Here is a 27,124-nt window from a genome sequence, read left to right as displayed (position 1 = left end):
TCCCTCCCCAGCTCCGGCTGGTCCCGGTGCCAGCAGGGAGCAAAGCCCGACCCAGTGGTTCCAGTTGTGGCTGCTCTGTCCCTGTCCCAGCTGCCAGGAACTGCTTCTGGAAGCCAAGCAGCCCCCGTGGTTTTGCCCACAGTCCTGCCTCAACCCAAACACCACCAGCTCCAGCTTCTCGCCCAGATATGACTAAGCCCTTCAGAAGGAGAAATGCTCAGGGTTTCTTGCTTAATTGCTAAAACAGATTAATTTGAGTACCCAGCACACAGCCAAACGGAAAAGAGGAATTGACACACCCAGCGGGTTCCTGCTGGGGCTGATGATCTGCTTTAACCCATGGGTCACGTTTGGGGATGATTTTCCACCCCTCAGCTGTCACAGGCTCCCCTCCTGCCCTCCACCTTCCCTGCAGCCTTCTGACCACTGGCGCTTTGGGAGGCTTAAATCAAGAATGAAACTGATGCAAACCAGCAAACGTCACCCTCAAAGCTCGAGGCTTAGCTGCCCCATGCCATGGAAAGGGCCCATGCCTGCCCCACATGCAGCTCTCCCAAGAACTAGGGGCTGCATCTTTACCAAAAGGCCCCTTGGCACCTAAGGGTTGGGCAGCACAGCAGGTAAAAACCCGTTTGGGCTGCTCTGGTCCCACACATGTGACAGTCAGGATGATGGAGGAGAGCCAAGAAATCAGGGTGGCTGAGCCGGGCCGCAGTGCCCAGCCACCTCCCCGGGCTGCTCCGGAGGTTTCCCGGGAGCCTTATCAGATTTCCTGGTGAGTCAGAGCGAGCGGTCAGGGGGGAGAAGGCACGGCCCCAGCGGCGAGCAGAGCCGGGCTCACCGCCCCACGGGGCTCCAGGAGAGCGGCCACAGGACCCCCTGTCCCCCCACCAGCCCCGCACACCGAGGACAGGCAGAGCAGGCACAGGAGGCAGCTCTGCCCCGCTCTGCCCAGGAGAGCGCAGGGAGCCGTGCCCGTGCCCCGGGCCGGTCCCCGCAGGGTGGCCGGGCACCCCTGTCCGTGCCAGCCCCGGGGCACAGCGCAGAGCCCGCTGTGCTCCCCGAGAGCAGCCGACACCGCTCGCAGATCCGCTCTGCTCCTGTGCTCTGGGGCCTTGGATTCCCGCACAGCTCCGCTCCCTGCCCAGCCCCTCCTGCGCTTCCCCCCGAGCCCGCCCTGCGAGCATCCGCTGCCGAGGCACCCTCTGCCCCACAGCCCTCCCCTGCGCCACCTTCCGGCCCTTACCACGCTCTCCCCTTCCCCTTCCCCTTCCCCTTCCCCGCCTCTCCCATCAGCACCCCCAGCTCCCGTTCTCCCCTCTCTCCCCCTGTCCGCTCCCCTCGCTCCCCGTCGCACTGCCCGCTGTGCTCCCGGACCCCATCCACCCATCCCCATTCACCCAATCCCCAACACCATACCCATCCCATCACACCATCCACCATCCATCCCATACCCCATTCCCATTCCCCATTCCCATTCCCCATTACCCACATCTGCACCATTCCAACCATCCCACCATTCCCATCCGACCATTCCAACCATCCCCATCCCACCCATCCCTCCCCATTCCCATCCCCATTCCCCATTCCCAATTCCCCATTCCCAATCCCTATTCCCATGTCCCCTTCCCCATTCCCCATTCCCATCCCATTCCCATCCCATCCCCTCCCCTCTCCGTCTCCCCCGCTCCCGCCCCGCTCCGCCTCCCGCCGCCGGCGCCGCCCCGCCGGGTCCCTCCCGCCGCCGCCTCCCCCACCGCCCCGCTCTGTGGGCCTAGCCCGGCGCCGCGGCCGCCCCAGCTCCGCGTCGGGCTGTGGCGGGTGCGTGCTCCAGCCCTCGCCGCCGCGGCGGCCCCCGCCGCCCCCCGCCCGCCGCGCCCCCCGCCCGCCGCCATGGGCGCCGCGGCCTGCGCGCCCTGCCCTGGGCGCTGCTGCTTTCTGGGCCGCTGCTGCCCGGGCAGTCCTGCAGGCCAACCCCATGCTCACCTCCGAGGTCCAGCCCGCGCCGCTGCCCGCGGCGAAGTGCCCGGCTTCACCGCCGCGCCGCCCGCCGCCCCCGAGGAGATCCACCCGCTCAAGGAGCAGCCGGCCAACGGCTCGGGAGAGGGGCACGCCAAGCACCGCAAAGCCTTCCCGGTCATCGGCATCGACTACACGCACGTCCGCATCCCCTTCGAGATCTCCCTCTGGATCCTCCTGGCCTGCCTCATGAAGCTGGGTAGGTGGGCGGCCTTGTGGGGGGCTCCGTGGGAAAGGGCCTGGGGAGGAGCCCCGGTGGCCTGGGGAAGGAGGGACCCCCGGGCAAATGGGACAGAGACCCCCAAGCATCACGAGGAGTGACCCTCGTGAGCATCTGCCTCGAGGGACCCGCCGAGCATCCCGGGGTGGGACCCCCTGGGCATCCCAGGGCAGGACCCCCGGCTGGGAGGGACAGACGCCCCCAGTCGTCCCAAGGAGTGGCTCCTGTGAGCATCCCGAGGAGCGACCCTTTCGAGCATCCTAGGGAGAGACCCCTCTGAGCATACCAGGGTGGCACCACCCCAGACATCCCAGGGCAAAATCTGCTGCACATCCGCAAAGCTCCCAGGCCGGCCTGGCCGGGGTGGGCACTGCTCTCCCCACGACCTTGGGTCTCTGTCCTGGGCCTGGTGGACAGCAGCATCCCGGCCCCTCCACTCCCGCAGACTTCTCATCTCCGTGCCTGGCAGCCGGCCTGGAGATGCTCCTGACCCCTGCTCGGACCAGGTTTGCTCTCCTCCCCTTGACACTCGGGAGGAAGCACCCAGTTTGCTCACTTCCTCTCGGAACCACAGATGCTTTTTTGTAACCTTGGAGAAGTCACTCAGAAGCCTCCCGGTGCTCGGCCTCCCCTTCCTCCCCCTCCGCGGCAGACCGGGCTGGCTTTGCCTCTGCTGCAAAGCGTCCCGAGATTCCCGCATTAAAGAGAGCGGCCCGGGGCTGGAAAAGTCCCCCGGGGCTGGAAAAGTCCCCCGGGGCTGAGCCTGGGATGCCCCGCTCTGGGAAAGCATCAAAGCATCGCTCTGCCGGGGCGGCGGGTGTTGACAAAGTGTTTTCCAAACTTCTGCAGCTGGATCAATACCAGCCGAATTAGCCCAAACCTGTGACGTGATGGAACCTGCTGTGCTGTCCCCAGCAGTGCAGAGGTTGAGCTGGCCCTGGTCCCAGCCAGGGGGACAGGAGAAATGTTTGCCTTGGAGCAGGTGAGGAAGGAAGGGAGCTCTGCACTCCTTCGTTTTGCTCCTGCCTTGCCATCAGTGGTTCAGTAACGCTCACTTATGGGGCGCTCCAGCTTGCTGAGGGAAATCTTGCTTTGGGAGCTTTTTAAAGCTGGTTCCTGTTGTAAACTGTAAACCCCGTCCTGGTCCGGAGGGGTCTGAGAGACCCCCAGGAGCTCAGGTCCTTCCTGCCCAGCTACTCCTCAAGAACCCCATCCCCTTCCAGCCCCTGTGAGCCTGCGTGGGCAGGAGCAGCCCCATTTGCACAGCCCCTCCCGAGAGCTTTATTGACGTGCGGAGGAGTGGGAACACCTGGGACTGGAGGCTTGTCTGGGAGACAGGCAGTCAGGGCGGGCTGTGCCAGGTGGGGTTTGTGCCCGGCTGGCGCTGCCCAGAAGGAGCGGGGCCGTGTGGCTGGAAGGTGCCAGTCCCGGGCAGCGCAGGGCTCCTCGCTGTGGCACTGCGCCTTCGGCGCGCCCCGGAGCCGGCGGTGATTGAAATCAGGAATTTCTGTGCGGAAGCTGGAGAGAGAAAGGAGGGGCCAATGGCCCGCGGGCCTGCCGGGGCCACGGGGAAGCCTGGCGAGCCCCAGGGTGAGTGGCAGCTCGGGGGGATGGAGGGGACAGCGGCCCCCGGTGTCACTCTGCTGCGGGAGGATGCTCCTGCCGCCCCTGCCCCGAGCCAGGGCTCTCGGTGCTGCAGGAAAAGTTGTGGCTGCCGGCTGTCAGGTCCTTGATGCTACAAGTATTATGCAAGACTGCGTGTTTTGAGGGGTGTATTTTAGGAGAGGCTGCCCTGCAAGTTTGGCAAAGGTGGCAGGTGCTCCAAAATCCACACCTTGGCTTACCTACAGCTGTGGCAGGGCCTTGGCAGCAGGGCGGTCCTGGGACACCCTTTTCCTTGGCCTCCTTTCCAGCGTTTTGTGTTTCCTGCTGCCTTGGCAGGTAGTTCCCAGGCTGCAGGTACAGCTCCCTGTGCTTGTGAGCAGCCACAAAGGTCTCACTGCTCTGTGTCCGTATCCCAGCCCCGTCTTTCCTGCCCTGGATCACGGGCTGTTGCTCAGCAGCAGCTAAACAGGCTTTTTTCCACGCAGGGGTAGATAGCTCTTACACAGCTGGGCACTGCTGGCAGCACAGCCTGGAGGGGCAGGATGGCTCACACAGCTCCAGGCTCCCTACGCCAAACAGGGGCTGCAGCATCCCATTTCCAGGAGGAGGAGAAGGGAGCTGATGGATGGAACAGGAGTCTGCAGTGCTTCCTCCTTCTCCCATGTCGAGGAGCTCAGAAGTGCTCCCAGGGCTCTGCTCCAGGCCAGGAGATGCAACCTGGCCCTGTCCTGTTGTAGTTCCCTGTGCTCTGATGCTTTAGGCAGCTCTTCAGACCTAAATGCATCCTCCTGTTGTCCCATCCAGGGGATTTGTCCTTTCTCCAGCAGCTCTCACTGCGAGTCTGTTTGGGGAATCAAAGGTGTCAGTCGAGCCCTTCCCTCTCGCTGCAGTTTTTTGAAATGCCTCAGAGATGCTGGTTTCTGGAGGATTCCTCACCTGGCAGGGCACAGGGGGTTGTGTCTCCCCAGCGTGTCCTGCAGGCGTGGGCTGTTCCTGCTTTGTTAATCCCGGTGGAGAAGGGAAGCTGGTGCTGGCTGCTTTGCTTAATACTCACATGATATTTTAAGGCTGTGTAGGGGAAGAGGCAGTGAGGGGCAGCTGCAACCATGTGCAGATCATGTCTGGTGGTGGCCTGACTTTGCCAGGAGAAGCCTTTGCAGCTGCAGGCTGCAGCCAGACCTTGTCTCAACCTGTTGTGTTGTTGCAGAAGGTCAGGCCTTCCCCAAACACCCCAGCCAGGAGCTCTCTGTGCCCTTCTCCAGGGTTTTCCAGGGGTACCATAAGGGCTCCTCCACACCCAGGGAGAGGCTGGGAAGCTGAGGGGTTTCCCTGCAGGAGAACCTGCTCTCCTCACTCTGAGCATTGACCTCTCAGCTCACGTGGCTCCCAGAGACGTTAGGGGAATTCAGGTTGGACTGTAAATTCGTCCTGGTTTCAGTGGAAAGGGAAGGAGTGAGTCAGGAATGTAAATAACAGATGTGGTCGGCAGTGCCTTTGCCGGCTGTGCTGGGGCCCAGCAGGCAGAGCTTGGTGGGGAGCACCAGCTCCTGCCCCCCTTGGAGGAGGGCTGGGGCGTGCCTGTGCCTCCAAAGCCCGTGCTGGCCCTTCCTGCTAAAGCAGAGAGTCATTCTCCTTTAGCCACCTTCCACTGAGGCATGTCCTGCTGTCTGTCTGCACCAAATGGCTTCCCAGCCTCCCTGGAGCATCCTGGCCATTCCACCTCCAGCTCAAGGAGATGGCAGGGTGTGTTTCACCTTGGCTGGAAAGTCACCTACAATGGAAGCTCTGAAAGCTGGGTGGTGCCTTTCCTTCTTTCCTCTGGGAGTCCGTCTCCCCCAGATGGAGGGACTCTTCCTACCAGGGCCTGTCGTGGCAGGACAGGGGGAAGTGGTTTTATGAAGGCAGGTTTAGATTAGATACAAGAAAGAAATAACGTGCTCAGAAGGTGGTGAGGCCCTGGCACAGCTTGCTCAGAGCAGCTGTGGCTGCCCCATCCCTGGGAGTGTCCAGGGCCGGGTTGGACAGGGCTGGGAGCAGCCTGGGACAGTGGAAGGTGTCCCTGCCCGGGGTGGGGGCTGTGGAACTGGGGGGGCTTTAAGGTCCCTTCCACCCCAAACCATTCCAGGACTCTGTGGCTCCTGGTGCCCACCAAGCAGCTCTAGCACTTCCCTCCTCTGCAGGAGAAACTGGGATGGAAAAATACTCATGGATCAAGATAAAGGCAGTTTAATAAAGCAAAAGCAAAGGTCATGTGTGGAAACAAAGGGAAACAAAAGATTTATTCTCTACTTCCCATCAGCAGATGATGTCCAGCCACTTCCTGGGAAGTGCCTTCAGGAGCGTGGCTGCTCCGGAAAGCAAATGTCCTAATTAGAGCTGCCCACCCTCTCTTCCTCTTCACCCTTTGCTTGGTGTCCCTTTGGTCAGTCTGGCACAGTCCCAGCATGTCCCCTCCCAGTGCTGCCCAGCCCCAGCTCCTGCTCAGGGGTGAGTGTGGGGGCAGCACAGGGTGGTATCAACCCCCTCCAGCCACCACGGAGGCTTGCCCCCTCGAGGGCTGCTGTGGGGAGGATGAGCTCAGCTCAGCCAGACCAGGGCATGGGGACATCATCCCTGTGTCCCTCACTCCTGACCTGCTGGTCCCACGAGCAGCCAGACCCAGGGGTGGGGACATCATCCCTGTGTCCTCACCTGGACCCTGCTGGTCCCACGAGCAGCCAGACCCAGGGTGGGGGGCATCATCATGGTCCCTCCCGTGACCCTGCTGGTCCTCGACAGTCAGACCAGGATGGGACACATCCCGTGCCTCACTGTGACCCTGCTGGTCCCACAAGCAGCCAGACCCAGGGTGGGGGGACATCATCCCTGTGTCCCTCACTGTGACCCTGCTGGGTCCCACGAGCAGCCAGACCCAGGGCATGGGGACATCATCCCTGTGTCCCTCACTGTGACCCTGCTGGTCCCCCGAGCAGCCAGACCCAGGGCATGGGGACATCATCCCTGTGTCCCTCACTGTGACCCTGCTGGCTCCCACGAGCAGCCAGACCCAGGGCATGGGGACATCATCCCTGTGTCCCTCACCCTGACCCTGCTGGCTCCCTCGAGCAGTCAGACCCAGGGCATGGGGACATCATCCCTGTGTCCCTCACTGTGACCCTGATGGTCCCACGAGCAGCCAGACCCAGGGTGGGGGGACATCATCCCTGTGTCCCTCACCCTGACCCTGCTGGTCCCCCGAGCAGTGCTTGCAGCTGAGCTCCTTCACTCACTGGGTGCTGCTCACTGTGGCAGTCACTGAGTCACTGCTGTGCCTCTCCTTCCCCCTGGGCAGCTCTGCCATGTCTGGGGTGTTCCCTGCCCCTCCAGACCGAGAGACGGCTGCCAGCGCCAGCCTGGCACTCACAGGACTGTCCCCAGCGTGTCCCCAGCGTGTTGGGCTGGTGTAAAACGAGCTGGGATGGAGCTGTGCTCAGTGAGCTGCGCTGGCTGGGTTAGGTGGGGACAGGCTGGTGCCCTGGGTGGGTTTGGTGTCACAGCTCAGCCCGTGGGGACAGGCTGGTGCCCTGGGGGGGTTTGGTGTCACAGCTCAGCCCGCCGTGCCAGCTCAGTGCCCGGGCTCGGTGGCACTGCCTTGGAGAGCACCAGTGGTCCCCAGCCCTGCTGTGCCTGTGGAGCAGCAAGATTAGGGAAGGTCCCAGAGCCTGTGGGTGGGTGATAGGAGCTGAGAGAAGAAGGGCAGAACCTGATGGGTGCAGCTGGGGTTGTGGAGCCCCACGGAGGCTCAGGGCATGGAGGGTGGCTCCTCTGCCTGCAGGAGAAGAGACAACTTCAAAATTGCCAGAGAAACATTTGTAGGAGCTGGTGGCTGCTGGCTGGCAGCGAGATTTGTGTGCTAAAACTCTTGGGTGCTAAAACTCTTGGGTGCTAAAACTCTTGGGTGCATTTCAAACGTTTTTATCAGCCCCACATCCCTGCCCTGAAATCGTGGCTTTAGGAGGGGCCACCCCAAGGTCTTACAGAGCCCTGTGAGCTGAGGAGCTTGAGATTCCTGTGGGTTGATAAGCAGGGTAGGAAACCTGCTGTGGTGGTGGCCCTGGAGGGAAGAGCTGGATCTTGATCTCAGACACAGCAGAAACACCCCAGAGCAAAGGCACTGGCACGGGGCCGCCTCTGCCAGTGCCACCTGCCAGGGTGGGAATGGCACAGCCAGGAGACATTCCCACAGGAGCTTTGCCCAGTTGGGAATACGTGTGTGTGGCTCTCCAAGTGTGCTGGGGCTGCCTCTGTGGCCCTCCTGCCACCCCAGGTGTGGCTTCCCTGGGCACGGGTGGCCGTGCTGGGCTGGGGGAAGGGGCTGCTCCTGCTGGATCCCGGCTCTGGCTGATGGGGGTTCCCTTGCTGGGCCAGAGGGAAATGTCTGTGTCATTCTTGGTGGCAGTGTTTGTCTCACGAGCTGGCTGATCACTGCTGGTGGAGGCAGGGGGTGGTGAGAGCCTGGAGATGGCCCCAGGGTCCCCACTTGTCCCAGGGAGCTGCTCGGGGGAGCTGGGCCTTGGGCAGGGGCTGCTCAGAAAGGATTTTGAAATGCTGCTGCCGCTGGTGCCAGAGAAGTGTAAATTGTGGTGGTGATGAATTTAAACAGTCTCTTCCAATGCAGACTTGTTGCATTCCCACTTCCTTGTTGGGGGATGATCTAAACAAGCTCTGGCTCCCTTTTCCCCTGCTTTGCCATCTCAGAAGGAACAGCCACAGCATTTATGTTTTCCTCCCTGATCTGCCCATTGCTGGTGTCTGAGCTAAAAAACATCCCAACTGTTCCCTCCGTGGATCTGAGAAAACCATTAGTTTAATTGTGGTTGGAAGAGTGAAAGATTCCTGCTGTGAAATAACGGGATGGTGCTGGAGTGGGGAAAGCAGAGCAGGTCTGCAATCACAGCCCTTCCTCCCAGGTGGGCCCTGGTGTCCATTAAGGCAGGATCACACTCCGTGGCAGCCTTGGCTGGCTCCCTGCAGGGACCTGTGGCAGCTTCTGGAGCTCAGGGCCCTCAGGAACCAAAGCTTTTGTTTCATCCCATTCATCAACAAAGGCCCTGAGACCTGGTGCTGGGGTCAGGCATGGGCTGGCCTCCCTCGCAGGCTGAGGGTGGAATTTGGGATGTGGGTGGAATGTGGGATGTGGGTGGAATTTGGGGTGTGGGTGGAATTTGGGGTGTGGGTGTTGCAGGTCCTGTGGCAGCCAGAGCCCAGGCTGGTGCTGGCCTGGCTTTCAGGGAGCTGCCATGGAATTGTTCCTCCCCCGAGAGCTGCAGGTCTGGGCTGGTTTGGGGGGTGCCAGCAGAACGTGTCACTCCTTGGCCTGTTTGGTTCACATCCTTTCTCCCAGACTGCCCAACCACAGCTTGCCCAGGATACCCAGAGATGCTGGATTCCCGTGGGAATTCGTGGGGTGGAGGGCAGAGGGTCCTTCTTGGGGTGACAGCAGTGCTGTGGCTCAGAGGGACTGCAGCCCCTCCTGTGCAGACACACAGACATCTCTCCAGCACTTGTACAAACCAGATGCTCATTAGACTTGCAAATTAATACTTCTTTAACACAGTCCTTCCCCTTTCCCTCCTGCAAACCCTGGTTCTGGCTGTAGGTGCAGGGGTGGTGGGGGCTCTGAGCCTGTCCCAGGGTCAGGCAGGCCTTGGTCCTTTGTGCAGCATCCTTGGAGCTGTGGGCACCAACAGAGGACAGGCAGAGTGGGGGTGAATTACTGAGCTGCCTTGTAAACATTTGGTTTCTTTTCTTTTTTTTTTTTCCCTTTTTTTTTTGGGTCCCCAAGGCCTAATTTGTTCAAATAAAACCCGAAATCCACACGGAATCCTCTGTGAAAGCAGAGCCTTGCTGAGTGGAGCTGGAGCTGGGATGCACCTCATCTCTGCACTGGGCTGCCTGAGTCAGCAGCAGCTTTGTCTCACCCACGGGGGCTCAAAGCTGCTTGGTGGAAACCTCAGTGCTCTGAGAGCAGGGCCAGGCAGCTCCCAGGGGAGCAGCAGAGGAGCAGGGCATGGGTTGGGGTGATGAAGCGCTGGTGGTTGCTGCTCTCACTCCGTGAGGTCCCACCCTGGTGTTGGATATCTCATGGAGCTCTGATTTCTCAATGCCTTCCAGCTGTGTGCCAGCCTTGTCCTGCTCTGTTCCTTGGCTCTTTCCTGGGGCAGCAGAGCTCACCTGCTCCTGCCTGGGAGGGGGAAACCAAAGTAAAAACTCAGCAGAACGGGCGTGCCCACACTGGTTGGTGCCTGTTAGTCAGAGGAGCAGGACCAAGGCTGAGCCCTGCTTGGAGGGGAGCAGTGAGGATGAGCCTGGTGGGGGTCACCTCTGGTGGGTGTCACCTCTGGTGGGTGTCACCTCCTGTGGGTGTCACCTCTGGTGGGTGTCACCTCTGCTGGAGTGTCACCTCTGGTGGGTGTCACCTCTGGTGGGTGTCACCTCTGGTGGAGTGTCACCTCTGGTGGAGTGTCACCTCTGGTGGGTGTCACCTCTGGTGGGGGTCACTTCTGGTGGGTGTCACCTCTGGTGGGTGTCACCTCTGGTGGGGGTCACCTCTGGTGGGTGTCACCTCTGGCAGGGCAGGAATCTGCTGTTACATCACCCCAAGGCTCCTGGGGCTCCTTCCCAGAGCTGCCTGCCTCAGAAGGGCACGACTGAGGCTCGTTAGAAGTTGGGGTGGTGTTTTGAGTGGAAAGTTGAAGAATGCAAAGTATGTTTCAGTCAGAAGACAGCGCACACACTTTCTTGGGCTGCCCGGGAGTGACTCACAATCATCTCCAGGAAGTTGCAATACAATCGACCTCCAGGGACAGCACTTAAATCCCACTGAACAGAGGGTGCTGCTGGGGAAATAATTCCCCTCTCTTGTGCAAGACACTCACTCGCAGAGCAGACACCCCGTGGCAGCAGTTCATTTCCAGTGCCTGGAATTTATTCTGCATTTTGGAGTCACAACATGCTAAATCTCAATGAGGGGTTTGGAGAGAAGGCAGCTTCCCACCCCGCTGCTGGGGGTTCAGCAGCAGACACGCCAGGGGCACAGATCTGAGCACACAGAGGCCTCTGAAGGGAAGAGCTGGGGTTCCCAGCCCCCTTAGTGCCTCGGATTCCCTTGGGAAGAGAAGAGCTGGGGTTCCCAGCCCCCTTAGTGCCTCAGTTTCCCTTGGAAGAGAAGAGCTGGGGTTCCCAGCCCCCTTAGTGCCTCAGTTTCCCTTGGAAGAGAAGAGCTGGTGTTTCCCAGCCCCTTAGTGCCTCAGTTTCCCTTGGAAGGGAAGAGCTGGTGTTCCCAGCCCCCTTAGTGCCTCAGTTTCCCTTGGAAGGGAAGAGCTGGGGTTCCCAGCCCCTTAGTGCCTCAGTTTCCCTTGGAAGGAAGAGCTGGGGTTCCCAGCCCCCTTAGTGCCTCGGTTTCCCTTGGGAAGAGAAGAGCTGGGGTTCCCAGCCCCCTTAGTGCCTCAGTTTCCCTTGGGAAGAGAAGAGCTGGGTTCCCAGCCCCCTTAGTGCCTCAGTTTCCCTTGGGAAGAGAAGAGCTGGTGTTCCCAGCCCCCTTAGTGCCTCAGTTTCCCTTGGGAAGAGAAGAGCTGGGGTTCCCAGCCCCCTTAGTGCCTCAGTTTCCCTGGGAAGAGAAGAGCTGGGGTTCCCAGCCCCCTTAGTGCCTCAGTTTCCCTTGGGAACGCTTTTCCCACAGCAGCCTTGGTCCCTGGGCTGAGTTTGAAGGAACAGCTCCTCTCCTGTGTCAGCTGCTGCTCCAGGAGCTGGGCTGGCTGTGAGGAGCCTGGTGGCTGGGGCTGGTGCAGGAGGGCTGGGATGGTGTCTCTGGTGCTGGGGGAGGTGACAGTGGCCGGGTGCTTGCGCTGGCTCCGGATGCGCTGCTGGCGTGTGCTGAGAGTGCTCTCACTTTGTCTGGGCTTGCAAAGCCCGGTAGTAATCAGTGCTAATTGCAATTACCTCCTCCCCGCTGCCCAGTGGAGACCAACAGGTTGTTTCCTGAAAGGCTTTTGTTTGTCCTTCCTGCCCGTGTTCCCGGTAGGAAATCTGCCCTTCCTGGGCAGGGCGGTGGGCACCGCTCTGCCTGGGGAGCTTGGCTGTGGTCACCTCAGCCTGGCTCGGGTTTGACTCTCCCCAAGGCTCCCAGGGTCAGCAGGGACTGGGAATTAAATGCTGTCTGCTGTGCTTGAGGGTAAGGAGCTGGGAGGGCGACTGGAGCCGTGCTCTGGGTGAGCAGGCACTGTCCCTCTGCATCTCCTGGAGTCCCTCCTGTCCAGAGCACCCATCTGCCTCCAGCAGCGTGAAGGTTCCCTCTGCAGCACGCAGATGTTAACTGGGAGCATTCTGTCCCAGAAATCCCCTGGCTCTGACCCCTCCTAACCCAGCTATTCCTGGCATCCAGCGCCTTGTAGCAGCTGAAGGGATCTGGGAAGACCGTGGCTGGTGAGAGTGAGTTATGTTTAGCTCCTTGTCCCTTTCCCTGGAGCTGAAGAACTTTTTCTAGACCTTAAACCTCCTCAAAATGCACAAGTCCAGCTGCTGTCACTGTTCTGAAAGGTAGAAACCTGGACGAGGATGCTGCTGCCCTGTAGAAAACACACTTTTCCGGGGTAAATGAGCTGTGCCAGGAAGATCCCAGCCTTGCAGGCCTGGCTGTGAGCTGCACCCATCCAGAGCTGGTGGGGAAGAGCCAAAACGAGCCTTGAAACAGCCACAGCAGAAACCTGGGTGGCAGTTTGTCCCCGAGTGCCACCGTGCCATGTCCTGCTGGGTGAGTGCCATGGGCTGGTGAGGAGTCCCAGTCCCGCCCTAGGACGCTGTGTGGAGCCTGCCCAGAGGCTCTGAGCAGGTTTGGTGATCCCAGCTGGGGCTGGGAGTGGCTCTGGAACATGCCCCTTAGAGGAATGCAGTCACGGGGTCGGGGTTACCGGGGCCACCAAACCCTGCCCTGGGGTCCCCAGGCTCACCGGGCACGGCTGGGTTTGGAGTCACAGGGCAGCTCTAGACTGGGGAGAGGGAGGAGAGCTGCTCCGTGCACAGCTGGGCACAGCTGGACCTGGAAGAGGAGTTTTAGAGATGTGGTGGCACCAAGCCCTGAAGCTCCCCAGGCTGCTCATTGGTTCTGTGTCGTCCTCCCTGCTTGGGATGCTGCAGCCCTGGGGTGACAGGCCAAGGTCTCTCAGTCTGTAGTGGCAATTAGGTCTTCCTTAATATGTGCTTTTCTTGCAGAGTGTCCTTGCCTTCCCCTCTGGTGTGAAGGAGAAGCGTTATCTAAACACAGCACTGGAAATTGGGAGCTGCTGGCTTCTCACACCATTCACTTGGGGACTTGGGCAAGTCCATTTAATGTCTTTTGTCTCTCATTTCCTTTTTACAGCTGGGAGGAAATTAATACCAGCTCTGTAAAAGACTCCCAATTGATCTGTTAATTTCTTGTGAGTGCTTCAAGATAAAACCAGGGTACGTGCTCTTGCTGCTCTCAAAAAAAAAAGTGTTCAAGTGTTTGTGCTAAAGGCCTCTGTCCTGGATTGTCTCAGGGCATGTTGTGGTTGTGTGTGGCACCTTCTCCTGCAGGGAGGCTGCTGCTCCAGGTGCTCCCAGCCCTTCCCAGGGCTGGGGCAGCGAGGCTGGGCTGGAGGGGTGTCTGGGCTGCAGGCTCAGCAGAGTGTGCTCTGCAGGCAGCTCTTGGGTCACACCAAAGCTCACCAGGCTTCCCAGAGCTGTCCCAGGGCGTTTGGGGAGAGGGGCACAGCCCTGGGCATGGGGGTGCCAGAGCAGGGGGGGAGATGTCCTGTGCAAGCAGCTCCTCTGTGAGCGTGCACAGCGCTGCTGGCAGGCTGGGATCAGCGTGCCTGCCGTGAGCCAGAGCCCCGTGTGCTCTCCTGCTCTGCAGCACTGCAGCGCTGCCTCGGGGCCCCAGCACACCTGCAGCCCCCCCACGCTGCCCCTGCACCCTCCATGGGGTGGGACACGGGGTGGGACATGGCAGGGCAGCGTGCTGCTCCTGCAGGGTGCCAGGGCAGCTGGGGAGCTGGGCTCATCTGCATGCAGCTCCTGGCTCCGGCTGCTGCAGCCTGCAGTGGTGCCTTTGGTCCCCAGGCTGCTCAGCTTTTTGGGGACCTTTCTGCATCTCCAGGTCCAGCCCTACACGGGAAGGACAGCCTCGGGGTTTCCTGGCAGTGCCATCATCATCATCATCATCATCATCCTTGGGGTGAATTTCCCTGCTGCAGCAGGAGGACAGTGAAGCTGTCAGACATCACAGCCCTGCTGCACCAGCCCCTCCTCCCACAGCCATGCAGGGCAGCATCTGTTGTTTCCCTGGGGCTGCACCAGCCAGGCTCCTGCTGGGGCTGTTCCCTGGGGGCTCCACCAAGCCATTTCTCCCCAGCCTTCCTCGGTGGAGCCAGCTCCAGCTCTGTGGCTGCTTGGCTGAGCTGCCAGGCTGGTACCTGGCAGTGTCTGCTTTCTGTCCTGTGGCTTTCAGGCTTGAGTCAGGGCTGGCCTGATGCTATCAGCCCTGCTCTTATCTTCAGCAAAGCAGGCAGGGTCCAGCCGGGTCACCTTCCCACACACACCTGAAACCTGGGGCTGGGGCTGTACCAGGCAGCCCTGGGGCTCCTGTCACAGAGCTCCTTCCTTTGTCCCCGGGCTGTTTGCTTTGGGTGGGACAGAGGGGTAGAACCAGGGGCAGGTGGGGGCTGCAGGGTGGGGCCAGCTGGGTGAGCAAGGTCTGCAGGCACAGGGGTGACAATGTCGCACCAAGGGGAAATAAAACAGAGCTTTCCTCGTCTGGCAAGGGCTCCTAATGGCTAAGGGCTGTGACAGCGTGGCTTTTGGGGACGTTGTGTGCAATGCAGCTGGGCAGGGTCACAGCCAGGCTGTGCTGGGCACCGTGGGCAGCAGACCCCGGGGGACCAGCCCAGGGCTTCATCCCACCCCACGTGGGTGAAGCTGATCCTGGCTCCTGAGGATGCCTGGAGGCTGTGGGGCAGTGCTGGGTGCTGTCCTGAGCACCAGCCTGGCTTGCCCACTGAGTTTGGGGTGCAGGAGGGACCCCGAAATCAGGGCTGGAAGTTTTGTTTTTCCCTTCTGCCCGTGCTGGCTTTGCACACCGTGCCCACGGCAAGGTTGGGGGGTGGCTCTGTGGCCCTTGTGTGGGATCTGCATTCACTCAGTGACTCACAAAAAGCAGCATAAATTAATTACCTTCCTGGTTCTTGGCTTTGCTTTCTAATTAGCGACAACAAAATAATGAGGCTTGAGTGAAGCATTTGGTTTGTTCTGGAGGAAATTGTTTTGCTTAGAAGCACTTTCTGTACCTGTGCCTTAACACAAAAAACAAGAAGTCAACTTCTCACCAGGAAATGGCTTTTTGGGGTGGAAAATCAACGCTTTTCCGTTCTGGACATTGAAGCCACTTAAAAGGTTGCCCAAATCAACCCAAGCTGCTGAAACCGACCCAAAAAGAGCTGCAGGGCAGCACTGGGGTGACCTGCACCTGCATTAAACCCCTGCCTGCTCCCTGGTGGAACAGAAAAGGGTTTGGAAAGCCCAGACTGCGTCGTGGCCCCACATGTGCCCTGCCAGTGGGATGCTGTGGGAATGAGCCAGCTTGGAGCTCTGTGGGGCTGGAATTTCAGGGCACGTGGCGGTGTTGGAGCTTGTGAGAGGCCGTGAGTGTAATTTAAGTGCAGTGGTTTTACCCCCTCTCCTGGCAGGGTGACACCAGCCGTGGCCTCGCTCTATTTATAGGTGTAAAGCACCAGCTACTTAATTCCTTTTCTGCAGGTTCAGTTTTCATCCCCTTCCCTCGAGGTTCCCCCTTGCATCTGGTGCAGCTCTCGCCGTTCTCCTGGTTCCCTGTGTTTGCAGGGATCCGGCTCCATTTCCCAAGGGAGAGGCACAGCAGGGACCTCCTGACATCCCTGCTGGAGGCCACAGCAGTCAGCAGAGCCTGCCTGATCTTTGGGCAGCTGCTGGTCAGGCGAGGGAAGAGAGAAATCCACTGTGGTTTTTCTGAGGGGGAAGGATAAATGGAAGAAGCTGCAGCCAAACTCTGGAGAACTGGGATGGATTTTCCCCTGGGAGCCAGTTGCAAAGCATTGTGTCACTGCATCACCATCCTCACAGGGCTTTAACCCTGCTGGGGTCTTACCCCATCCTCAACCTGCCCAAAGCACAGCGTGGGAAAGCCAGATCCCAGGGACTCGGAGCTCTGCAGACCCTGGAACCCAGCCAGCCCCCCTTCCCTTCCCTTCCCTTCCCTTCCCTTCCCTTCCCTTCCCTTCCCTTCCCTTCCCTTCCCTTCCCTTCCCTTCCCTTCCCTTCCCTTCCCTTCCCTTCCCTTCCCGTTCCCTTCCTTCCCTTCCCTTCCCTTCCCTTCCCTCCCTTCCCTTCCCCCTTCCCGTTCCCCTTCCCTTCCCTTCCACTCCCCGTCCCTGTCCCTTCCCTTCCCTTCCCTTCCCTTCCCTTTCCCTTCCCTTCCCTTCCCTTCCCTTCCCTTCCCTTCCCTTCCCTTCCCTTCCCTTCCCTTCCCTTCCCTTCCCTTCCCTTCCCTTCCCTTCCCTTCCCAGGGGTTCTGGGGTCCCTCTCGGGCACTGCTGTCTCCTCCAGCCCTGTCTCTGCAGTGTCCTTCAGAAGGGCAGCCCTTCTGAGCATGCCTGCTCCTTCCAGAGCCACCTCCTCTCCAGCCACCCTGCAGCCCAAACCAGCCCCAGCCTCGTCCCCAGGGTTGCAGAGAGCATCTCCAGGGGGCTTCACTGCCCCCTGCCCACTGACCCTTCATCTCCCCCCAGAACAGAGCCCCGGGGCTGGGAGAGCTCCCAGCCCTGGTTAATAATTGAGTGATTCCTCCAGCCTGCCTGCTGGAGCCTGCAGCTGCTCCAATAAACCTGGGCAGGCTGGGGGGCTTGTGTAAGCACTCTCCTTTCTCGTGCCTCCTCTTGGCTGACAGGATCCTCCTGGAAGCATCCTGGCTCCCAGGCCTGTCCCTGCGTGGGTGCTTGGAATGTGGGGTGAAGCCTCAGGAGCATCCGGCTTAACCGTGAGCGTGCCGGGCGCTCCAGCTGTGCCCTGTGCTCCCTTCCCTGCTCCCTCCCCGCCCAGCAAACCCCCTGACCCCAAAATAAAGGCCAGAAACGCTCAGAAGCTGCAGCACAAACTCTGTCAGAGCCAGCTTTCCCTGCCCGAAATCTCTCTAGTTGGAAGGATGGGATTTCCTCCAGATGTGCAAGTGCTCGGTCTGAGGTTCAAACTGGGATTCCTGTCCTGGCTCCTTTCTGCCCCGACCCAGGGAACTGCTGAGCCCAGGAATTGTGAGTGGTGCCTGTGTGTGCCCTGCTGGGCAAGGAGCTGCTTTCACAGGAGCTGTCATCTCCTGCATTTCCTCTTCCGTGTTTGCTCAGCCTCCTGGGGTTCATGTTTGACCCAGCTGTCTCTCTTTTAATGGCTCAGGTGGTGTTTGGTGCTGGTGAGAGGCAGCTGCTCCCATGGAGTTTGTTTTCCAAAGGAGGAACCTTGGCTGGCTGTGTGTGCCCTGTGCTGGGGATTTAGGGATCAGGGGTTACATTATTATTATTATTTTATTGTTCCTATTATTATCAAAATCATAATCTTTAAAGCCATTATCAAGGCTTATTCCCCTTTCTCTGCCCCTGGATGTGCCCGTGGCTGGGCATCCTCATCTCCCAGCACCCTGCCACAGCCTTCCTCATCTCCCAGCACCCTGCCACAGCCTTCCTCATCTCCCAGCACCCTGCCACAGCCTTCCTCATCCTCAGGAGGGAAGTTCAGGCACTTCACCCTTGCCTGCCCTCATCCCTCCCATCAGTCACCCCCATCCCAAAGTGGGATGCTGGCTCCCACCAACAGATTGGTACCAGTGAGCTCTGGAACGCTCTAAAAATACTGCAGGGAGCAAGCAGGGAGCAAAAAATGGCTGAGATTCAGTGAAATCAAAGGCATAATTAAAATGCAGCCGGTGTAAGTGTATTTTTAGGGCCCTACAAAAAGGCTGTAAACCATTGAATTCCCATCAGCACAGGAATGTTCCAGTTTAATGGAATCCTGGGGCCTGTGGGGAAGAAGTGAGAGATGCTTAATTGTCAGTGTTTGTGTTTTATTCATGATTGAACATACTTAACAAGCAAAAACTGATCTGCTGTTGGCTTCTCGCTGCCTGCGTGGCTTCGAGCCTTACCCCAGCCAGAAAGTGCCCGGTGTGCTGGAAGGGTCGGGGTGCCAGGGCTTGCATGAGCCGTGCCTGGAAAAGGGAATATCAGCTCCGTGCCAGGGCTGCCAGGGGTGCTCAGAGCTCCTGTGGGCTCCAGGGGATCCCAGGGAAAAATCCCGTGGGGGTAAATCAGGAGCTGCAGCCAGGCTGGGAAGTCCCTGAATGCAGGTGCTTGGTGTTGGGGTGCCTTGGGACAGAGCTGGGGTGGTGCCAGCTCCTCCTGCCTCCCCTCGTGCCCATCGAGCTTGGTGCTGGGGGGCAAAGCTGGGCCAGACTCCTGCCAGCATCCTGAGCCGGCATCCTCCAGCTCCAGGGACCCTCTGGAGCAGCTGGAATGGTTCCTGGGGTGGTGAATCCTCTGGGCTCGCCCCTGCTGGAGCCTGTTCCTGCAGCTCAGGGGGAATTGGGGGCTGATCCTCCCCCCAGGACCTGCACGGGCTGGGGGCTGTGCTCCTTGGGGAGAGCCTTTCCCGTGGGAGCTGGGTGCCTGCCCAGGTGGAGGAGGGATGAGCTGGCACAGGGGTGGTCCCTGCGGGCTGGGGGGATCTGGCTCCTTGGGGGGGTTTGATCTGCTGTGGAATCGCTGCAGATGGCACGGCCGGAAGGAGCGGAGGAACACGGCATGCCAAGGCAGGGCTCCTCATTTTAAACTGCTTCCCTTGCCAGGGAACAAATATGCCTCGCTTCAAAATAATAATTATAAAGCCTGGGAGGAGATCCAGGGAGCCCAAAATCCTTCTGTGGGTGTTGGTGTGCTGGCAGATGCCCGGCTGGGGGTGCCTGGTGGGTCAGGGCTGGCTCAGGGACCTGCCTTTGGAGTGGTGCTGGGACTGGGAAAGGGGGAAATGTGTTCCCTGTTCCCTGGCACCCCAAGGATGCATCCTGTCCCTGCTGCAACCAGCCGTGTAAAACCTCCGGGAGGGAGAATTGCATCCTGGAATGCACCAAGCAGCAGCTCCCATCCCACAGTGCCCTGTGCAGGGATGCCCGGGGATGGGGCTGGCACGCTGGGAACAGTGGCACTGGTGGGCAGGCTGCTGTCTGATGGGAGGGAAATGCCAGTGCCTGCCTGTGCTGCCGTGGGGAGAGCTGGAGCAGGGGCTGCTCGTGTGGGGAGAGCTGCCTGTGCTGCAGGGCAGGGGTCCAGGGAGGGACACTGGGGTGTCCCAGGGTGGCTGTCACCTGCTGCTGGGACTCCCAGGGTTCTGGCCTGAGCCAGCAGTACCACGGTCTGGTTAAGCTGCAGTTTCCACTTGGCAGAGCAGGGCGGGAGGGGAAACTGAGGCACACAAGGAGTGACGGGTCACGAGGAGTGCAGGGAGGGCTGGGCACTGGCCCCTGGCTCTGGCAGGGGTGTCCCCTGCAGACAGCATCCTCCACTCCTGTAGCCATTTGTGTTTCCTCTCTCCAGGCTTCCACGTGATCCCCTCTGTGTCCAGCATCGTTCCCGAGAGCTGCCTGCTGATCGTGGTGGGCCTTCTGGTCGGGGGGCTCATCAAAGGCGTGGGTGAGAAGCCCCCCATCCTCAAGTCGGACATCTTCTTCCTCTTCCTCCTGCCCCCCATCATCCTGGATGCCGGCTACTTCCTGCCCCTGCGCCCCTTCACCGAGAACCTGGGCACCATCCTCATCTTCGCCGTGGTGGGCACGCTCTGGAACGCCTTTTTCCTGGGGGGGCTGATGTACGCCGTGTGCCAGCTGGGCGGGCCCGGCCTCAACCACATCGGCCTGCTGGCCAACCTGCTCTTCGGCAGCATCATCTCGGCCGTGGACCCCGTGGCCGTGCTGGCCGTCTTCGAGGAGATCCACATCAACGAGCTGCTGCACATCCTGGTCTTCGGGGAGTCCCTGCTCAACGACGCCGTCACCGTGGTGAGGGCCCTGCCCGGGAGGGGGGTGGCAGCCTCGGGGGGGTGGCAGCTGGCAGGGCCTGCCCTGGCTGCCTCCTGGCAGCTCCACTTGGACCAAACCTTGTCCGGGTGCAAAGCTAAAAGCAAACTCTGCAGAGGGGGGGTGAGGTGGAGTGATTCTCTTGGAGGGCTGGGGAGGCAGAGGGCACGTGCCCAGTCAGCCTCTTGGTGCCATGGGCCCTGGGAATCTGCTCTCCTGGCTGGAATTGCTGCAGTGCCCGTGCCTGCCCTGCCAGGGGAAGCACGAGGGGCTGACCCTGGCTCAGGCAGAGCTGCCCTGTGGCTGCTGCTCCGTCTCTCTCCTTTCACGTGGTCACCCGTGCTGTCCTCCAGCTCCCAGGAGGTGGGAGGGCAGCACATCAGCCGTGGCAAAGGGGAGAGCTGGAGGGGCTGAAGGCAGGCTGGCAGCCCCCCCGGGTCACCCCTCAGCCCCACTGCAAGCAGCTTTGCAGGGACCTTTGGGAGGTGGGGCCAGCCCTGCTCCCTTTCCTGGGGACAGCACTGTCCAGGTGCTGGCTTGGCTGTCAGCGTGGCCTTCTCCTCTCTGCAGAGCTGACCTCTAAACTGACTCCTAACCCGCTGCTTTTTCCTGGCTCTTTTCCCATATCCCAGCTGTCCATTCCAGAGCTGGCTGCTCAGACCCTGCTGACAAGGTTCCTGGTGACAAAGAACACTCTGTCCCACCACGGGGCTTTTTCCAGGCACTTCTCCCCCATTTTTCAGCAGAGGGGTGCCTGCAGGGTCTGTGTCCCCACTCTCATCCCTGGGGAATGCCTTTGTCTGCCCCTGTCCCACCCAGGGCCTGGCCCCGGCGGGCAGGAGCTGGCACCTCGCCCTCTCCCTGCCTGCAAGTGCAGCTATTCCTGCAGGATGCCCTAAATCCTGTTTCCCATCCTGGCAGGTGCTCTAACATCTCTGCAGTGTCTGGGGGTGGGGGAAGGCAGCACAGCCCAGAGTCTTTCCCTCAGGTTTCCCTTAGCTGCAGAAGCCACCTCAAGGGTTTGGGCTCTTCTCTGGGCTGGGCAGGGCAGATGGGGGCTTTTCTCTCCGTGCATCAATCAGGAGTCCCCCAGCCTGGATCTGTCCTGACCTGCTCCTTGGGAAAACAGGAACAGCCTCTGGCTGGTGACCAAAGGCCCTCCTGGCACAGCTGGAGACCACAGCTGTCCCAGACACATCTTTGTGTGTCCCTGTGGGCACAGAGCACAGGGAGCTGGTCCCCACAGCAAAGCACCAGCAGCTGGGTTTGTGTGAGCCTTGGTCAAGCACCCAGCTTGGGGTCACCAAGCAGGGACAGAGCTCAGCTCAGGTGTGCCACCCTCCCTGGGCAGGTCTCCTCCCAGGTGAGGCTGTGCCTTCCCAGAGGGACAGTTTGAGCCCTGCCCTCCTTTCTCCCTGCCAGGTCCTCTACCACCTCTTTGAGGAGTTTGCCAGCTTCGAGCAGGTGACCATCCTCGACATCATCCTCGGCTTCCTCAGCTTCTTCGTGGTGTCTCTGGGCGGGGTCCTGGTGGGCGTCATCTACGGGGTGATCGCTGCCTTCACCTCCCGCTTCACCTCGCACATCCGCGTCATCGAGCCCCTCTTCGTCTTCCTCTACAGCTACATGGCCTACCTGTCTGCCGAGCTCTTCCACCTGTCGGGCATCATGGCGTGAGTTGGCACTGGGGAGGGGTGCCCCCCTGCCCAGGGCCCCTGAGGCGTCGAGGGGGGGCTGTGACCCCAGTCCTGTGTTGGGGGGACTGTGTGACCCCAGTCCTGTGTTGGGGGGGCTCTGTGACCCCAGTCCTGTGTTGGGGGGGCTGTGTGACCCCAGTCCCGTGTTTGGGGGGGCTGTGTGACCCCAGTCCCGTGTTTGGGGGGGTTGTGTGACCCCAGTCCTGTGTTGGGGGGGCTGTGTGACCCCAGTCCCGTGTTTGGGGGGGCTGTGTGACCCCAGTCCTGTGTTGGGGGGCTGTGTGACCCCAGTCCTGTGCTGGGGGGCTGTGTGACCCCAGTCCTGTGTTGGGGGGGCTCTGTGAGCACAGTCCTGTGTGGGGGGGCTGTGTGACCCCAGTCCTGTGCTGGGGGGGCTGTGTGACCCCAGTCCTGTGCTGGGGGGCTGTGTGACCCCAGTCCTGTGTTGGGGGAGCTGTGTGACCCCAGTCCTGTGTTGGGGGGGCTGTGTGACCCCAGTCCTGTGTTGGGGGGGCTGTGTGACCCCAGTCCCGTGTTTGGGGGGGCTGTGTGACCGCAGTCCTGTGTCGGGGGGGCTGTGTGACCCCAGTCCTGTGTTGGGGGGTCTGTGTGACCCCAGTCCTGTGTTGGGGGGCTGTGTGACCCCAGTCCTGTGTTGGGGGAGCTGTGTGACCCCAGTCCTGTGTTGGGGGGGCTGTGTGACCCCAGTCCCGTGTTTGGGGGGGCTGTGTGACCCCAGTCCTGTGTCGGGGGGGGCTGTGTGACCCCAGTCCTGTGTTGGGGGGCTGTGTGACCGCAGTCCTGTGGCTGGCCCAGCGTGGGCAGTGCGTGCCCAGGGCTGTGTTTGGGCTGGCACATGCAAGGAGGCACCCCAGGGCAGTGGGTTGGGGAGCTGTCCCACGGAGCCTGGGGTGCTGGCAGCCTGCTCTGTTCTCCTGGCACACAGGAGCAGGCAGGGCCTGCTGAGCACTCAGGACACCGTGGGTTTGTGCTCCAGTGCTCACTCCTGCCCTGCCAGGGGAAAGAGAAACCTTGTGTTGCCTTCTCTGGAGGCCTTGAATATTTGCTGGTGCATCACAAGGCCTGTCCTGCCCCCGAGTTTGGTGTCACAACACAAAATGCTGCTGCAGGGCCAGGGCTTGGGGCTGTCCCCATGTCCCCGTGGCTGCTGAGGGCCCCAACCTCACCCCCAGGCTCATCGCTGCTGGTGTGGTCATGCGGCCCTATGTGGAAGCCAACATCTCCCACAAGTCCCACACCACCATCAAGTATTTCCTCAAGATGTGGAGCAGTGTGAGTGAGACCCTCATCTTCATCTTCCTGGGTGTCTCCACCGTGGCTGGTCACCACTACTGGAACTGGACCTTCGTCATCAGCACGCTCTTCTTCTGCCTCATCGCCAGGGTGTTGGGTGAGTGTCAGTGTGGTGGCAAAGCCCTGGGGGTGGTAAAAGAGTCATGGCATGGTTTGGGTTGGAAGGGACCTCAAAGCCCATCTCGTTCCAGCTGCCATGGGCAGGGACACCCTCCCCCATCGCGGGTTGCTCCAAGCCCCGTGCAGCCTGGCCTTGAGTGGCCATCTGGCTCATGGTGAACCCTCAGACCGTGATGGTTTGCCTTGCTGGGGAGGCTGCAGATGCCTGGGTGGCACTGCTCCCCCGCGGGCATCACCCATGCTGGTGGTGGGTGTTGGGGAGATGAGGCTGAGGCCGTGGAGGTGCCAGCCATGGGGTGGAAGCTGCTCAGGGATGCTGAGATGAGCAGACAGCCCTGAGGGGCTGCAGGGTGGGCTCTTTGGGACTGGAGGGGATCCCTGACCCTTCACACAGGACTGTGCTGCTCCCCCAGGTGTCCTTGTGCTCACCTGGTTCATCAACAAGTTCCGGATCGTGAAGCTGACGCCGAAGGACCAGTTCATCATCGCCTACGGGGGCCTGCGGGGAGCCATCGCCTTCTCCCTCGGCTACCTGCTGGACTACAAGCACTTCGGCATGAGGGACATGTTCCTCACCGCCATCATCACCGTCATCTTCTTCACCGTCTTCGTGCAGGTTGGTGGCACCCAGGCGGTGCTTCCAGAGGGAAGGGGGCTCTTCATGGCCGTGTGGAGAGTGGGGAGCCCACACCCAGCCCCCCTCCCTGGCCCTGTCACTGCCCCCCGTCCCCAAAGGCTGCACGGTGACACCGACAGCGGGGTGGCTTTGCCGAGCCCGTCCCACTCCCACCACTGTGCCTCGGGCAGAGAGGTGACCCCCTCCCCTCCCCTCCCCAGGGCATGACCATCCGGCCCCTGGTGGATCTGCTGGCTGTGAAGAAGAAGCAGGAGACGAAGCGCTCCATCAACGAGGAGATCCACACGCAGGTACGGCGCTGCTCCGGCCGCCTTAGCCCTCTCTGCCCTCTCTGCTCCTGCCACTGCCCCTCTGTCCCTGGGACCTGCCCCTAAATCAGAGCCCAGGGTAAGGGGGCAGAGCGAGGGCTCTGCCCTGTGTCGTGCAGTGCCCGCTCTGACCCAGCCGCCCCGTGCCTGTAGAGCCCAGCCCGGCTGTGTGGGTCCATCCTGCCCTCCAGAGCCCATCCTGGACCCACAGCCCCCATTTTACACACTCTGAGTGCCCTCCCCGGGTGTCAGTGTGGGTGTCAGGGAGGGAGGGGGTGGGCAAGAGCCCTCCGAGCTGCTCACGCCTTGGACCATCTCTTGCAGTTCTTGGATCACCTTCTGACAGGGATTGAGGATATCTGTGGTCACTATGGGCATCACCACTGGAAGGACAAGTGAGTGGCGAGGTTTGGTGGCTGGGGAAGGGTTTCAGTCACCGCCCAGAAGGTTTCACAGCTCTGTGCCAGGCTTTAATATCCACATGCAGACTCCCCATGGGGAATTATGGCCCCGGATTGGGAGCAAGGGGGGCTGCAGGGCTGCACCCCTTGGCCACCCCACCCACAGCAGGTCCATGGCAGGGTGGGAGCTGCCAGTGCCAGTCCCTGCAGGAGCTCAGGGCCAGCCCTAGTGGGTACCAGCAGGTGCTGGGTGTTGTGGAGACACCCTGGCTTGGGAGGGATTGAGGGGAGCCTGGCCTGAGCCGTGCTGGTGGCACTGGAGCCAGCCCAGCAGCGCTGTCCTGGGGAGTGGGAGGGGACAGGGCCAGGGCTGAGCTGTGGCTGCCCCTCCTGTGCCCCGCTCTGGGAAGGCTGAACCGCTTCAACAAGAAGTACGTGAAGAAGTGCCTGATCGCGGGGGAGCGCTCCAAGGAGCCCCAGCTCATCGCCTTCTACCACAAGATGGAGATGAAGCAGGCCATCGAGCTGGTGGAGAGCGGGGGCATCGGCAAGATCCCCTCGGCCGTCTCCACCGTCTCCATCCAGTGAGTCCCTGCCCTGAGTGCTCCCTGCTGCTGGCCGCGGGGCAAGCAGCCCTTGGGCGCTGCGTGGCCGTGGGGTGTGGCTCTGAACCCTGCCTGTCCCTGCAGGAACATCAACCCCCAGACCCTCCCTCTGGAGCGCGTCCTTCCAGCCCTGTCCAAGGACAAGGAGGAGGAGATCCGGAAAATCCTCCGCACCAACCTGCAGAAAACCAGGCAGAGGGTGAGGTGTCCCCTGGCACCGTGTGTCCCCTTGGCCTCGCTGGGAGGGGCAGGGACACTGCCCGCCAGCCCTCTGCTGTCCCTGCCCTGCTGTGCCCTGTGCTCCTGACTCTTCTTCCCCAGGAGGCTTTTCCTCCTGGGATGGTGCTGGGATAGTCTGAGGCCAGGCTCATTTGGTCAGTGGCTGAGCCCAGCCTTTAAACCCTCGTTGGGCCGGGGTGGGTTGGGATCAGGCATCCTGTGGTGGCACGCGAGGGATGAGCAGGAGCCTGCCTGGAACTGCTCTGCCCACTGGTGGCTGTTCCATCCATCTCCAGGAAGAAAGGGGCTGTGACCTCTCTTTCCCTCTCTGTGTGGGATTTTAACCTGTCTCCTTTTCTCGGGATCTGTTCCCAGCTGCGATCCTACAACCGGCACACGCTGGTGGCTGACCCCTACGAGGAAGCCTGGAACCAGATGCTCCTGAGGAGGCAGAAGGCCCGGCAGCTGGAGCAGAAGGTGCTGGGGGAACACCAGGGCAGGGCAGGACGGGGGCCAGGGGGGCTTCCCAGCCTGGGAGGGCACAGGGAGGGGGCTGAGGTTGGGATGACAGAGGGTGACCCCAAGCCTCGGGGGTCCTGTGATTGCCCCAGGCCCCAAGCAAGTCCCTGGAGCGTGGCTGGGAGGATCTGTGCCCGTGTGCTCTGCGTCCCACTGCTGCTCCCTGCCCATCCCTGTGGCCAGTTCCCTGCCCATCCCTGTGGCCAGTTCCCCTCCTGCCCTGGCCACCCCGCTGACGGAGCCTTGCTCCCGTTGCAGATGAACAACTACCTGACGGTGCCGGCACACAAGGTGGACTCGCCCACCATGTCCCGGGCTCGCATCGGCTCAGGTAGGTGGGAGGGGCCGCACGAGGAGCTGCCCTGCCCTCACCTGGAGCCCTTGGAGCTGTCCTGCACCTCCCCAGCTCCCTGTGGCTCTCCAGCCCCCACTGTCCCACCCCACACCCGTCCAGCCCAGCCCCAGAGAGTTGCTGCTCCGAGCAGAAGCACCCAGCACAATTCCCCTGGGAAGTCAGGTTGGGCAGTCCCTCCGGAGCTCAGCTGGCTCCATCCAGGCAGCCACGTCTCTGTCCATGCCCTCCCAGCCCTCCTCGGGGGAGGGCATCAGGAGCGCTTAGCCCCAAGACCTCTTGCCTCTGCATTCCCAGTTTGTCCGCGGCACGTTTGCTTTGGCACCCCGGGTTCCTCCTGTCCTGTGCGTCCCTCCCGCCCCGGGGACGGGGTGTCGGGTGTCGGGGTGTGCCACGGCTGCGGGGCCCGCGCTTGATCAGCAGAGGGCAGCTTCGCCCTTCCCGATGGACCAGCTCCGGCTGGGGTGTGGGAATCGGGAGGAGCTGAATTGGAAATCCGCGAGACAGCCCAGGCACCCCAGCCCCAGACAAACACCTGGGGTGCATCACCGGGGGTCCCTGAGCCCCCCCCCTTCCCTGCCTGACCCCTCTGTGCCTCCCAGACCCGCTGGCCTACGAGCCCAAGGAGGACTCGGAGAACCTGCCCATCATCACCATCGACCCGGCCTCGCCGCAGTCCCCCGAGTCCGTGGACCTGATGAGCGAGGAGCCCAAGGGCTGCGGTGGCCTCCCGCCCTCGCCCGAGGAGGATGAGGAGGGGCTGGTGATGCGGGTGAAGGAGCCTTCCTCCCCGGGGACTGACGACGTCTTCACCCCGGGGACCAGCGACAGCCCCAGCAACCAGCGGATGCTGCGGTGCCTGAGCGACCCCGGCCCGCGGCCCGAGCCCGAGGAGGGCGAGCCCTTCATCCCCAAGGGGCAGTAGCTGCTGGCACAAAGCCTCCAAATCGTTTCTCTCTCTCTC

At 61.2% G+C, this 27,124-nt stretch overlaps 1 protein-coding gene across 1 annotated transcript; it reads left to right on the top strand.

The window, feature by feature from the left end:
- The first annotated feature begins 668 nt into the window (after nucleotides 1-668).
- On the top strand, nucleotides 669-27,124 carry SLC9A1 (solute carrier family 9 member A1). Its single transcript, XM_050983155.1, is given in 15 exon segments — nucleotides 669-775; nucleotides 1,835-1,959; nucleotides 1,962-2,012; nucleotides 2,015-2,218; nucleotides 19,510-19,970; nucleotides 21,411-21,661; nucleotides 22,879-23,096; nucleotides 23,533-23,735; nucleotides 23,957-24,046; nucleotides 24,389-24,459; nucleotides 24,876-25,049; nucleotides 25,155-25,269; nucleotides 25,665-25,766; nucleotides 26,067-26,139; nucleotides 26,763-27,124. Coding segments are annotated over 15 exon segments (2,568 nt in total). The 3' UTR covers nucleotides 27,086-27,124.

This window comes from Serinus canaria, chromosome 23, assembly GCF_022539315.1.
Source record: "Serinus canaria isolate serCan28SL12 chromosome 23, serCan2020, whole genome shotgun sequence".
Classification (NCBI taxonomy): domain Eukaryota; kingdom Metazoa; phylum Chordata; class Aves; order Passeriformes; family Fringillidae; genus Serinus; species Serinus canaria.
The sequence above is the reverse complement of the archived record's forward strand: the minus strand, read 5'-3'. Positions and strand labels throughout refer to the sequence as shown.